A 12,500-nucleotide genomic window follows, 5' to 3' on the forward strand; every position below is an offset into this window, starting at 1 on the left:
GTGGTCACGGGAAGATTGTATAAACACGGTACAGCCAACACCCGTAGTCAGGATTGAACCTGGGTCTCTGGCGCTGTGAGGCAGCAACTCTACCGCTGCACCACCCATTAGCTTTCTGCATCCTCTGTTATAAGTTCTCCCATCTTTGCCTAGAAGGGTCCCACATAACATCAATAGTCTGTCCCTCTTTGTGTACGTGTTTAAGTCTGTCATTCTGTGTTGCGTTTCCTCATATTCTGCTTTCATTTTCCTTTTCAATTTCATTGTCATCCTTTATTGAATTCTAGAACACTCCAGCTGCCCAGCTTTCTCCGATGGCCTTCAGAGCCTTTACCTTAGATCCAACACTGCCTTTGCACCCAGTGTAAACTCCCACCAACAGCCCCACCTCCGATGTAACACCATAGCCCCAGCTCACAACCACTGACCACACATCTCCTGTTCACACCTCTTGTGTAAACAACACCTCTCATGTCAACCACAGCCATGGAGATGTGGGCCAGACACAGGCTGGTGGGACTAGTGTAGCTGAGGCATGTTGGTCGGCATCAAAGATACTAGAGGAACAAGATAGACCACTCGACCCTAAAAACCGTAGTACGTCATGGCGCCATTTTAGGAGGCAGAAACTTGCAGAAACATTTAAAAAGAAAAATAACCAAAATCTGTGAATTGATAGATGAGATAAATTCTGCATTTTTATGGTGTCATCACACATACTGTTCCCCTACAAACACTGAGAGGCAGAGTGAACGGTGGGTTTTGCTTACTAAAATGGCGGACGTTACACTCCTTTGCGTACTACACTTCAGTATAGGTGATTTAGACGGAGTGGTTCATCTTGCTCCTCTAGTACCTTTGGTCGGCTTGGGCAAGTTTGTTCCCACGCTGAATGACTCCAACTCATGTAAACTCACATCTCTCGTGTAAAACTACAACCCTTTGGCCACCATGCTACAGGAACGATGCCATGAGGAAAGGTGAACAAGTTACAGAGATGATTTACGAGGATGTTACATAGAAACATGGAAAATGTTCCAACCCCTTAAGAATTTTGTAAGTTTCTATAAGATCCCCCCTCAATCTTCTAAATTCCAGCGAGTACAAGCCCAGTCTATCCAGTCTTTCTTCATATGAAAGTCCTGCCATCCCAGGAATCAATCTGGTGAACCTTCTCTGTACTCCCTCTAAGGCTAGAATGTCTTTCCTCAGATTAGGAGACCAAAATTGTACGCAATACTCCAGGTGTGGTCTCACCAAGGCCCTGTACAACTGCAGCAGAATCTCCCTGCTCCTATACTCGAATCCCCTTGCTATGAATGCCAACATACCATTCGCTTTCTTCACTGCCTGCTGCACCTGCATGCCTACTTTCAATGACTGGTGTACCACGACACCCAGGTCTCGTTGCATCTCCCCTTCTCCTAATCGGCCACCATTCAGATAATAGTCTGCTTTCCTGTTCTTGCCACCAAAGTGGATAACCTCACATTTATCCACATTATACTGTTGCCAGGACTCGTGGGCCTGAGCTACAGGGAGAGGTTGGGCAGGCTGGGACTTTATTCCTTGAAGCGCAGGAGGTTGAGGGGTGATCTTACAGAGGTGTGTAATATCATGAAGAGAATAGATCGAGCGAATACACAGAGTCTTTTTTCTAGGGTAGGGGAATCAAGAACTAGAGAACAAAGCTTTAAGGTGAGAGGGGAAAGATTTAATAGGAACTTGAGGGGCTACTTTTTTTCACACAGAGGGTGATGGGCGTATGGAATGAGCTGCCAGATGAGGTAGTTGAGGACGGTCCAATAACAGGGCAGCACGGTGGCGCAGCGGTAGAGTTGCTGCCTCACAGCGCCAGAGACCCGGGTTCAATCCTGACCACGGGTGCTGTCTGTACGGAGTTTGCACGTTCTCCCCGTGACCTGCGTGGGTTTTCTCCGAGATCTTCGGTTTTCCTCCCACACTCCAAAGACGTGCAGGTTTGTAGGTTAATTGGATTGGTTTAAATGTAAAGAAATTGTCCCTGGTGTGTGTAGGTTTGTGTTAGTGTGCAGGGATCGCTGGTCGGCACGGACTCGGTGGGCCGAAGGGCCTGTTTCCGCGCTGTACCTCTAAACTAAACAGTATTTCAAAATCATTTGTACAGGTGCGGGGATAGGAAAGGTTGGGAGAGATGTAGGCTAAGTGCAGGAGAAGGGGGTGAGCTTAGCTGGGGCATGGATGAGGGGATCATTTGTCGTGTCGCGCGACTCTGTAACTTTCCACAACTCCGCTGAAATCTGACTGAAAATACAGTCAGCTGGGTATCAGTCTCCCACAATGTTCAGTAATCAATCACAGGATGCAGGGAGCGTTTAATCTGAGCTTTTACACAGCAGGCTCCTCGTTAAACTCACACAACAGTCTCGTCCTTACAGATCGCCCATTATTTATTGATGAAGCCAGCCAGATCCACAAACCTGTAATTTCTGTATAATTATTTCACAGCTGACTGTTTGAATCTCCTCAGCTTGTAGCCTCATTGACACCCGGTCTCCATCTGCCTCCTTCATGTCTCTTTCTGGAATCCCCGCCCTGGGACAGGGATTGGGCACTATTTATTGCAGGATCTTCCTCTTGGAGATGGTGGAAAGTTCCATGCTTGTGTTTGAGCGAGATGGGAGCTGGAAAGGCAGAAGATGGGCAGAGTGCTGGAGTAACTCAGCGGGTCAGGCAGCATCTGTGGAGAACATGGATAGGTGACGTTTCACAGAGTGCTGGAGTAACTCAGCGGGTCAGGCAGCATCTGTGGAGAACATGGATAGGTGACGTTTCACAGAGTGCTGGAGAAACTCAGCGGGTCAGGCAGCATCTGTGGAGAGAAGGAATGGGTGACGTTTCGGGTTGAGACCCTTCTTCAGACTTGTACATAAACTGACTTGTTCTTGTAGCTGACCGCTGCTCTACGAGATGTTCTTTGTGTCTGTTCCCCCCTGAGCTGTTGGTAATTGGGCCACTGGGCCCCACATGAAAGGCAGATACAGGGCCCAGGTGAAACACAAACCCCTCTCCTCAGGCGACAGTGTGTGTGAGGGACATTGTGGGGCTGGTATGGGGGGGGGGGGGGGGGATTGAGATGCAGGCACCTTTGCAACATTTAACAATAAGGGGTCAGCCATTTAGAAGGGAGATGAGGAAATACTTTTTCACCCAGAGAGTTGTGAATCTGTGGAATTCTCTGCCATAGAAGGCAGTGGAGGCCAATTCTCTGGATGCTTTCAAAAGATAGCGGAGTCAAGGGGTATGGGGAGAAGGCAGGAACGGGGTACTGATTGAGAATGATCAGCCATGATCACAGTGAATGGTGGTGCTGGCTCAGAGGGCCGAATGGCCTCCTCCTGCACCTATTGTCTGTTGTCTATTGCAGAACCTTCCTGCAGTTGATGGTGACGAGGAAACAGAGTGGGCAGGAGAACGCTGCTGAGATTGAGCTGACGTTTCTATTCCTGTTCCTGCGTGTTCTCACCAAGGCTCACGCGTGCTCGGCTAGAGCTGCGTGTGAAATGTTTCACCACCGTCAGTGCCCACCTTCCCTGTCACATCCTCCAGCTGTGTACCTCATGGAATAAACCTCCCAGCTCGCCCACTAGTGTGTGGCATGACCCCTCCCTCCCTCCCTCTCTCTCCCACCTCCCCACTCGCCTGCAGAACACGGAACATGGAGGATAGAACATGGAGCGTAAAACATAGAACATATAACATAGAACATGAAACATGGACTACACAACACATAGAAAAGTACAATGCGGCACGGTGGGTGGTGCAGCGGGTAGAGCTGCTGCCTCACAGCGCCAGAGACCCGGGTTCCATCCCGACTACGGGTGGTGTCTGTACGGTGTTTGCACGTTCTCCCCGTGACCTGCGTGGGTTTTCTCTGGGTGCTCCGGTTTCCCCTCACACTCCAAAGACGTACATGCCTGTACGTTAATTGACCTCTCTAAATTGTCCCTCGTCTGTGGGATAGAACTAGTGTACGGGGTGATCGCGGGTCGGCACGGACACGTTGGGGCAAAGGGCCTGTTATCTCGCTGTATTTCTAAACTAAAACAGGACAGAATTTGGGATCTTTCCCTTCTCCCCTCCAACTGGCATGAGTTTGATGGGCCGAATGGTCCACCAGGGCTGTGTTGGCTTTACTGCTTCTGCAACCTCATGGTATCTGTATTGTTATTGGGATACATTTAATGTATGGTAAAAGTTCAAGGAGGTGGAGGAACTCAGTGGGTCAGGCAGCATCTGTGGAGGGGATGGACAGACTCAATGGGTCAGGCAGCATCTGTGGAGGGGACGGACAGACTCAATGGGTCAGGCAGCATCTGTGGAGGGGATGGACAGATGTTTTGGGTCGGGACCTTCAGACTGTGATGATGTTGCCCTTTACACTTCCACAATAAATCCAGAGTGAGGAAGGTTCTGACGGGAGGCGTCAGTGGGTCAGTTGGGCTAGCGAGGGTCAGTGGGCATGGAAGGGTAGTGGGAGGGGCTGACTGGAGGGGAGGAGGGGTCAGTGTGGGGGTCAGTGGGAGGAAGGGTCAGTGTGGGGGTCAGTGGGAGGAAGGGTCATTGGGGGGAGGGGTCAGTGTGGGGGTCAGTGGGAGGAGGGGGCAGTGTGGGGTCAGTGGGAGGAGGGGTCAGTGGGGGAGGGGTCAGTGTGGGGTCAGTGGGAGGAGGGGTCAGTGTGGGGTCAGTGGGAGGAGGGGTCAGTGTGGGGTCAGTGGGAGGAGGGGTCAGTGTGGGGTCAGTGGGAGGAGGGGTCAGTGTGGGGTCAGTGGGAGGAGGGGTCAGTGTGGGGGTCAGTGTGGGGGTCAGTGTGGGGGTCAGTGTGGGGGTCAGTGTGGGGGTCAGTGTGGGGGTCAGTGTGGGGTCAGTGGGCGGGGGGGCAGTGGGAGGAGGGGGCAGTGGGGGAGGGGTCAGTGTGGGGTGAGTGGGAGGGGAGTGAGTGAAGGGGTCAGGGGGAGGGGGCCAGTGGGAGGGGGGTGAGTGGGAGGGGGGGTCAGTGGGAGGGGGGGTGAGTGGGGGAAGGGTGTGGTGGTACTGATGGTGGAACCATTGGTGGGTCAAGGTGACCATTGGCCAAGTGTGTCCCGTCTTGTTCCCGCTCGGTTCTTAACGCTGCCTCCCCTTGTTTGTCCGCAGAGTGGTGGGTCTGGGTGAGGATGGAGAGGTTCCTCATCTCTCTGCTGCTGCTCAGCCTGGCGGTCAGGTCCCAGCTCTGCCCCAAACGCTGCATCTGCCAGAACCTGTCACCGTCCCTGGCCATTCTCTGCGCCAAGACCGGGCTGCTCTTCGTGCCGCCGTTCATCGACCGGAGGACAGTGGAGCTGCGGCTGACTGACAACTTCATCACCACCATCAGGAGGAAGGACTTTGCCAACATGACCAGCCTGGTCCACCTCACCCTGTCCAGAAACACCATCAGCCAGATTGTGCCCCTGTCCTTCGGTGACCTGCGGGGCCTCCGTGCCTTGCACCTGGACAGCAACAGGTTGACCAGGCTGGTGAACGAACACCTGAAGGGCCTGGTCAACCTCCGGCACCTCATCCTCAACAACAACCAGCTCCACCACATCTCTGAGGAATCCTTCAATGACTTCCTCATCTGCCTGGAGGACCTGGACATGTCCTACAATAACCTGGAGCGCTTCCCATGGGAGGCCATCTCCAAGATGACCAACCTCAACACCTTGACCTTGGACCACAACCTGATCAACCACATAGAGGAGGGCACCTTCTCCATCCTTCACAAGTTGGCGCGTTTGGACATGACGTCCAACAGGTTGCACAAGCTTCCCCCAGACCCTCTGTTCTTAAGGACTCAGCTGCTGATCAATTTCAAGGGTGTTCCGTACTTCTCCGTGACCCTCAGCTTTGGGGGGAACCCTCTCCACTGTAACTGCGAGCTCCTCTGGCTTCGCAGGTTGACCAGGAAGGATGATCTGGAGACCTGCGCATCGCCATCACAACTGATGGGCAAGTATTTCTGGTCCATCGCGGAGGAGGACTTCACCTGTGAGCCTCCGCTCATAACCCGTCTGACGGCCACCAAGGCCTATGTGGTGGAGGGCCAGGGGGTGACCCTCAAGTGCAAGGCCATCGGAGATCCAGGCCCCTCCATCCACTGGAGCTCTCCGGAAGGCAAGCTGGTGTCCAACTCGTCCAGAACCATGATCTACGACAACGGTACCCTGGACATTCTCATCACCACCCTGAAGGACAGCGGCATGTTCAGCTGCATCGCCTCCAACGCAGCGGGGGAATCGGCCGCCAACGTGACCATCGGCATCATCCCCTTGCCTCACCTGGTCAACTTCACCAAGCAGCAGAAGGAGCCAGCGCCAGGCTCCTCGGACATCACCACCTCCACCAAGACCGGCCCCCAATCCAACGGCAGTGATGCCAAGAGCTCGCCCGATAGGAAGGTGGTGGCTACGGATCTCAGCACCACCTCTGCTCTCATCCGCTGGCCCTCTCTCCACCCCATCCCTGGCATCCGCATGTACCAGATCCAGTACAACAGCTCCACCGACAACACCCTGGTCTACAGGTAGGTCCAGCCCTTCACACAGCTCCCAGGTAGACACAGAGTGCTGGAGTAACCCAGCGGGTCAGGCAGCATCTGTGGAGAACATGGATAGGTGACGTTTCACAGAGTGCTGGAGTAACTCAGGGGGTCAGGCAGCATCTCTGGAGAACATGGATAGGTGGCGTTTCACAGAATGCTGGAGTAACTAGATTTGTCAAGCATGATTTCCCCTTTGTAAATCCATGCTGACTCGGAACGATCCTGTTACTGCTATCCAAATGCTCCGCAATTTCGTCTTTTATAATTGACTCCAGCATCTTCCCCACCACTGATGGCAGACTAACTGGTCTATAATTTCCCGTTTTCTCTCTCCCTCCTTTCTTAAAAAGTGGGATAACATTAGCTACCCTCCAATCCACAGGAACTGACCCTGAATCTATAGAACATTGGAAAATGATCACCAATGCGTCCACAATTTCTAGAGCCACCTCCTTAAGTACCCTGGGATGCAGACCATCAGGCCCTGGGGATTTATCAGCCTTCAGTCCCATCAGTCTACCCAACACCATTTCCTGCCTAATGTGGATTTCTTTCAGTTCCTCCATCACCCTAGGATCTCTGGCCACTAGAACATCTGGGAGATTGTTTGTATCTTCCTTAGTGAAGACAGATCCAAAGTACCAGTTCAACTCTTCTGCCATTTCCTTGTTCCCCATAATAAATTCCCCTGCTTCTGTGTTCAAGGGACCCACATTTGCCTTGACTATTTTTTCCTCTTCACATACCTAAAATGTAGGGGGATTGCTGGTCGGTGCGGACTCAATGGGCTGAAGGGCCTCTTTCCACGCTGTATCACTAAACTAAACTAATGCACATCTGAGATGAGGAAATGAAGAAAACTTTTTCAGTCAGAGAGTTGTGAATCTGTGGAATTCTCTGCCTCAGAAGGCAGTGGAGGCCAATCCTCTGAATGCATTCAAGAGAGAGCTAGATAGATCTCTTAAGGATAGTGGAGTCAGGGGGTATGGGGAGAAGGCAGAAACGGGGTACTGATTGAGAGTGATCAGCCATGATCATATTCAATGGCGTGCTGGCTCGAAGGGCCGAATGTCCTACTCCTGCACCTATTGTCTATTGTCTATCTGCTGGTACTTTATTATAATTTCTGGATACTTGGGCAGGAGAGGATGGGAGAGAGTTGGGAGTGAGATGGTCTTGCCACTGTCCTGGCCACTGATCCAGTCTACCTCCACTAGCCTTTGGCCCATGATCGCACGTGAGTGCAGAATGCTGCTGTAATCTGTGCTGAGCTCCATGGAGACTAAACAGAGACACAAGCATTGAGCTCGAGGTGCAATCACAGCGAGCTCCATCCATCCCACCCACCCACCCACCGCTCCTCTGTGATTGCTTTCATATTTCCTTCTCTCTGGACCAGATGATGCACCGAGCCTTCCACTGGCTCCACTTCCATTAACTAACGAGAAAAATCAATCCATCACTGCCTGTCTCACTGCCTCATCTACTCCCTGTTTCACTGTCCTGTGTAGATTCATAGAATTCTAGAGTCATTCAGCACGGAAACAGGCCCTTCGGCCCAACCTGCCCATACTGGGCTACACCCAATTGCCTGCATTTGGTCCACATCCCACTAAATTCCTCCAAACCAGCACGGTAGAGTTGCTGCCTTACAGCGAATGCAGCGCCGGAGACTCAGGTTCGATCCTGACTACGGGCGCCGTCTGTACGGAGTTTGTACGTTCTCCCAGTGACCTGCGTGGGTTTTCTCGGAGATCTTCGGTTTCCTCCCACACTCCAAAGACGTACATGTATGTAGGTTAATTGACTGGGTAAATGTAAAAAAAAATTGTCCCTAGTGTGTGTAGGATAGTGTTAGTGTGCGGGGATCGCTGGGCGGCACGGACTTGGTGGGCTGAAGGGCCTGTTTCCGCGCTGTATCTCTAAATGTAACTAGGAAAATTGACAAGGGAGTGTCAGTGGATGTGGTGTACCTCGACTTTCAGAAAGCCTTCGACAAGGTCCCACATAGGAGATTAGTGGGCAAAATTAGGGCACATGGTATTGGGGGTAGGGTACTGACATGGATAGAAAATTGGTTGACAGACAGAAAGCAAAGAGTGGGGATAAATGGGTCCCTTTCGGAATGGCAGGCAGTGACCAGTGGGGTACCGCAAGGTTCGGTGCTGGGACCCCAGCTATTTACGATATACATTAATGACTTAGACGAAGGGATTAAAAGTACCATTAGCAAATTTGCAGATGATACTAAGTTGGGGGGTAGTGTGAATTGTGAGGAAGATGCAATAAGGCTGCAGGGTGACTTGGACAGGTTGTGTGAGTGGGCGGATACATGGCAGATGCAGTTTAATGTAGATAAGTGTGAGGTTATTCACTTTGGAAGTAAGAATAGAAAGGCAGATTATTATCTGAATGGTGTCAAGTTAGGAGGAGGGGGAGTTCAACGAGATCTGGGTGTCCTAGTGCATCAGTCAATGAAAGGAAGCATGCAGGTACAGCAGGCAGTGAAGAAAGCCAATGGAATGTTGGCCTTCGTAACAAGAGGAGTTGAGTATAGGAGCAAAGAGGTCCTTCTACAGTTGTACCGGGCCCTGGTGAGACCGCACCTGGAGTACTGTGTGCAGTTTTGGTCTCCAAATTTGAGGAAAGATATTCTTGCTATGGAGGGCGTGCAGCGTAGGTTCACTAGGTTAATTCCCGGAATGGCGGGACTGTCATATGTTGAAAGGCTGGAGCGATTGGGCTTGTATACACTGGAATTTAGAAGGATGAGGGGGGATCTTATTGAAACATATAAGATAATTAGGGGATTGGACACATTAGAGGCAGATAACATGTTCCCAATGTTGGGGGAGTCCAGAACAAGGGGCCACAGTTTGAGAATAAGGGGTAGGCCATTTAGAACGGAGATGAGGAAGAACTTTTTCAGTCAGAGGGTGGTGAAGGTGTGGAATTCTCTGCCTCAGAAGGCAGTGGAGGCCAATTCGTTGGATGCTTTCAAAAGAGAGCTGGATAGAGCTCTTAAGGATAGCGGAGTGAGGGGGTATGGGGAGAAGGTAGGAACGGGGTACTGATTGAGAATGATCAGCCATGATCGCATTGAATGGCGGTGCTGGCTCGAAGGGCTGAATGGCCTCCTCCTGCACCTATTGTCTATTGTAAATCTAAATCTAAATCTAAATCCACTAGCTCAGACCCTGAAACAGACTCTGATTGGTTGGTGGCCTTTTTCCTGATTGGATACACCTCCCCAAGTTTAGATTATAGTTTAGTTTTTAGAGAGACAACGCAGAAACAGGCCCTTCGGCCCATCGAGTCCATGCCAACCAGTGATCCCCCCATACTAACACTATCCTACACACACTAGGGACAATTTACATTTATATCAAGCCAATTAACCTACAAACCCGTGTAGGAAGGAACTGCAGGTGCTGGTTTAAATGGAAGATAGACACAAAATGCTGGAGTAACTCAGCGGGTCAGGCAGCATCTCTGGAGAGAAGGAATGGGTGACGTTTCGGGTCAAGACCCTTCTTCAGACCTACAAACCTGCAAACCTGCACGTCTTTGGAGTGTGGGAGGAAACCGGAGCACCCGGAGTAAACCCACGCAGGTCACGGGGAGAACGTACAAACTCCATGTAGACAGCACCCGTAGTCAGGATGGAACCCTGGTCTCTGGCACTGTGAGGCAGCAGCTCTACCCGCTGCGCCACCGTGCCGCACAGCTGTGTTGAGAGGGGATTCACCCACCCCACAGACCATCAAGTGATCACTCATCCTGTGGAAGGATGTAGAGGCTTTGGAAAGGGAGCAGAGGAGGTTTACCACAACGATATTACCTACAGGGAGAGGCTGGACAGACTTGGATTGTTTACCCTGGAACGCTGGAGGTTGCAGGTAGACCCGATAGAAGTGAATAAAACTATGAGAGGTTTAGACAGGGTAGACAGTCAGAACCTTTCTCCCAGGGTGGAAGAATCAAATATAGAGGGCATATAATGAACGAGATGAGGAGGAGACTCTTTAGTCAGAGGGTGGTGAACCTGTGGAATTATTTGCCACAGAGGGCAGTGGATATTTTTAAGACAGAAATAGATAGATTTTTGATTAGCACGGGTGTCAGGGGTTATGGGGAGAAGGCAGGAGAATGGGGTTAGGAGGGAGAGATAGATCAGCCATGATTGAATGGCAGAGTAGACTTGATGGGCCAACTTTCAGAAAGCCGTTGACAAGGTTCCACACAAGAGATTAGTGGGTAAAATTAGAGCACGGTATTGGGGGTAGGGTATTGGCATGGATAAAGAACTGGTTGGCAGGCAGGAAGCAAAGAGTGGGAATTAACGGGTCCTTTTCAGAATGCCAGGCAGTGACTAGTGGGTGCCGCAAGGCTCGGTGCTGGGACCCCAGTTATTTACAATATATATTAATGATTTAGATGAGGGAATTTGCGGATGACACAAAGCTGGGTGTCAGTGTGAGCTGTGAGGAGGATGCTATGAGGCTGCAGGGTGACTTGGATAGGTTGGGTGAGTGGGCAGATGCATGGCAGATGGAGTATAATGTGGATAAATGTGAGGTTATCCACTGTGGTGGCAAGAACAGGAAGGCAGATTATTATCTGATTGGTGTCAGATTAGTAAAAGGGGAGGTGCAATGTGACCTGGGTGTGCTTGTACATCAATCACTGAAAGTAAGCATGCAGGTACAGCGGGCAGTGAAGAAAACTAATGGCATGTTGGCCTTCATTGCGAGAGGATTTGAGTTTAGGAGCAAGGAGGTCCTACTGCAGTTGTACAGGGCCCTAGTGAGACCGCACCTGGAGTATTGTGTGCAATTTTGGCCTCCTAATTTGAGGAAGGATATTATTGGTATTGAGGGAGTGCAGCATAGGTTTACCGGGATGGCGGGACTGACATATGATGAAAGAATGGGTCGACTGGGCTTGTATACACTGGAATTTAGAAGGATGAGAGGGGATCTTACTGAAACATATACAATTCTTAAAGATTTGGACAGGCTAGATGCAGGAAATTTTTTCTTGATGTTGGGGGAGTCCAGAAACAGGGGTCACAGTTTAAGAATAAGGGGTAGGCCATTTAGAACGGAGATGAGGAAAAACTTTTTCACTCAGAGAGTTGTAAATCTGTGGAATTCCCTAGTGGAGGCCAATTCTCTGGATGCTTTCAAGAGAGAGCTAGATAGAGCTCTTAAAGATAGCGGAGTCAGGGGGTATGGGGAGAAGGCAGGAACGGGGTACTGATTGAGAATGATCAGGCATGATCACATTGAATGGCATTGCTGGCTCAAAGGGCCAAATGGCCTCCTCCTGCACCTGTTGTCTATTGTCTATTGCCAAAGGACCTGTTCTGTATTTTTTTATGTTCTATGTTCTGAGACCAGAGAATCCAGAGTGTTTTAATATGATTGCATTATTAGAAAATATTAAAATGTCAAACAAATTGTAAATAATTATAGCACTTAAAGCACTAGAAATTTCAAAATCAAATATGTTTAAATACATTTTAGTTAATTAAATCCATTTCGATTAAAGTAAAATTGTCCACGTGCACTGAGAATGACCGTGTCTTCTCACCGCTCGTTGCTGGACCTTCGAGTGGATGTGCTGGTGGGCTGGCGTTTGGGAGAGACGTCTCCCTTACCCAGTGACCCAGCGGGATTAACCACAAGCCCCGGGGAGTCCGACACTGGGGCGGAGATGGGATGGCCGTGGTGAGGAACGGTGTGCAACTGGTCCTCAGAAGTGACTTGGAATAATTTGGTCACAAAGACGTTGTGTTTCACTGGAACCAAATGAGAGGTCAACAGGCCCACGGTGGTGCAGCGGGTAGAACTGCTGCCTCACGGCGCCAGAGTCCCGGGTTCCATCCTGACTGTCT

At 50.6% G+C, this 12,500-nt stretch overlaps 1 protein-coding gene across 3 annotated transcripts in view; it reads left to right on the top strand.

Annotated features, from left to right (window-relative positions):
- The window catches only part of LOC144611764 (leucine-rich repeat and fibronectin type III domain-containing protein 1-like protein), a 109,812-nt gene that overhangs the window by 91,089 nt on the left and 6,223 nt on the right, over nucleotides 1–12,500 (top strand). For all 3 annotated transcript variants that reach the window (XM_078431014.1, XM_078431013.1, XM_078431015.1), the window contains exon 2: nucleotides 5,176–6,583. In XM_078431014.1, coding sequence (XP_078287140.1) covers nucleotides 5,196–6,583 — 1,388 coding nt within the window. In that variant the 5' untranslated portion in view covers nucleotides 5,176–5,195. The remainder of the gene's footprint in view (nucleotides 1–5,175; nucleotides 6,584–12,500) is intronic.

This window comes from Rhinoraja longicauda, chromosome 41 (genome assembly GCF_053455715.1).
Source record: "Rhinoraja longicauda isolate Sanriku21f chromosome 41, sRhiLon1.1, whole genome shotgun sequence".
In the NCBI taxonomy this organism is placed as follows: Eukaryota; Metazoa; Chordata; class Chondrichthyes; order Rajiformes; family Arhynchobatidae; genus Rhinoraja; species Rhinoraja longicauda.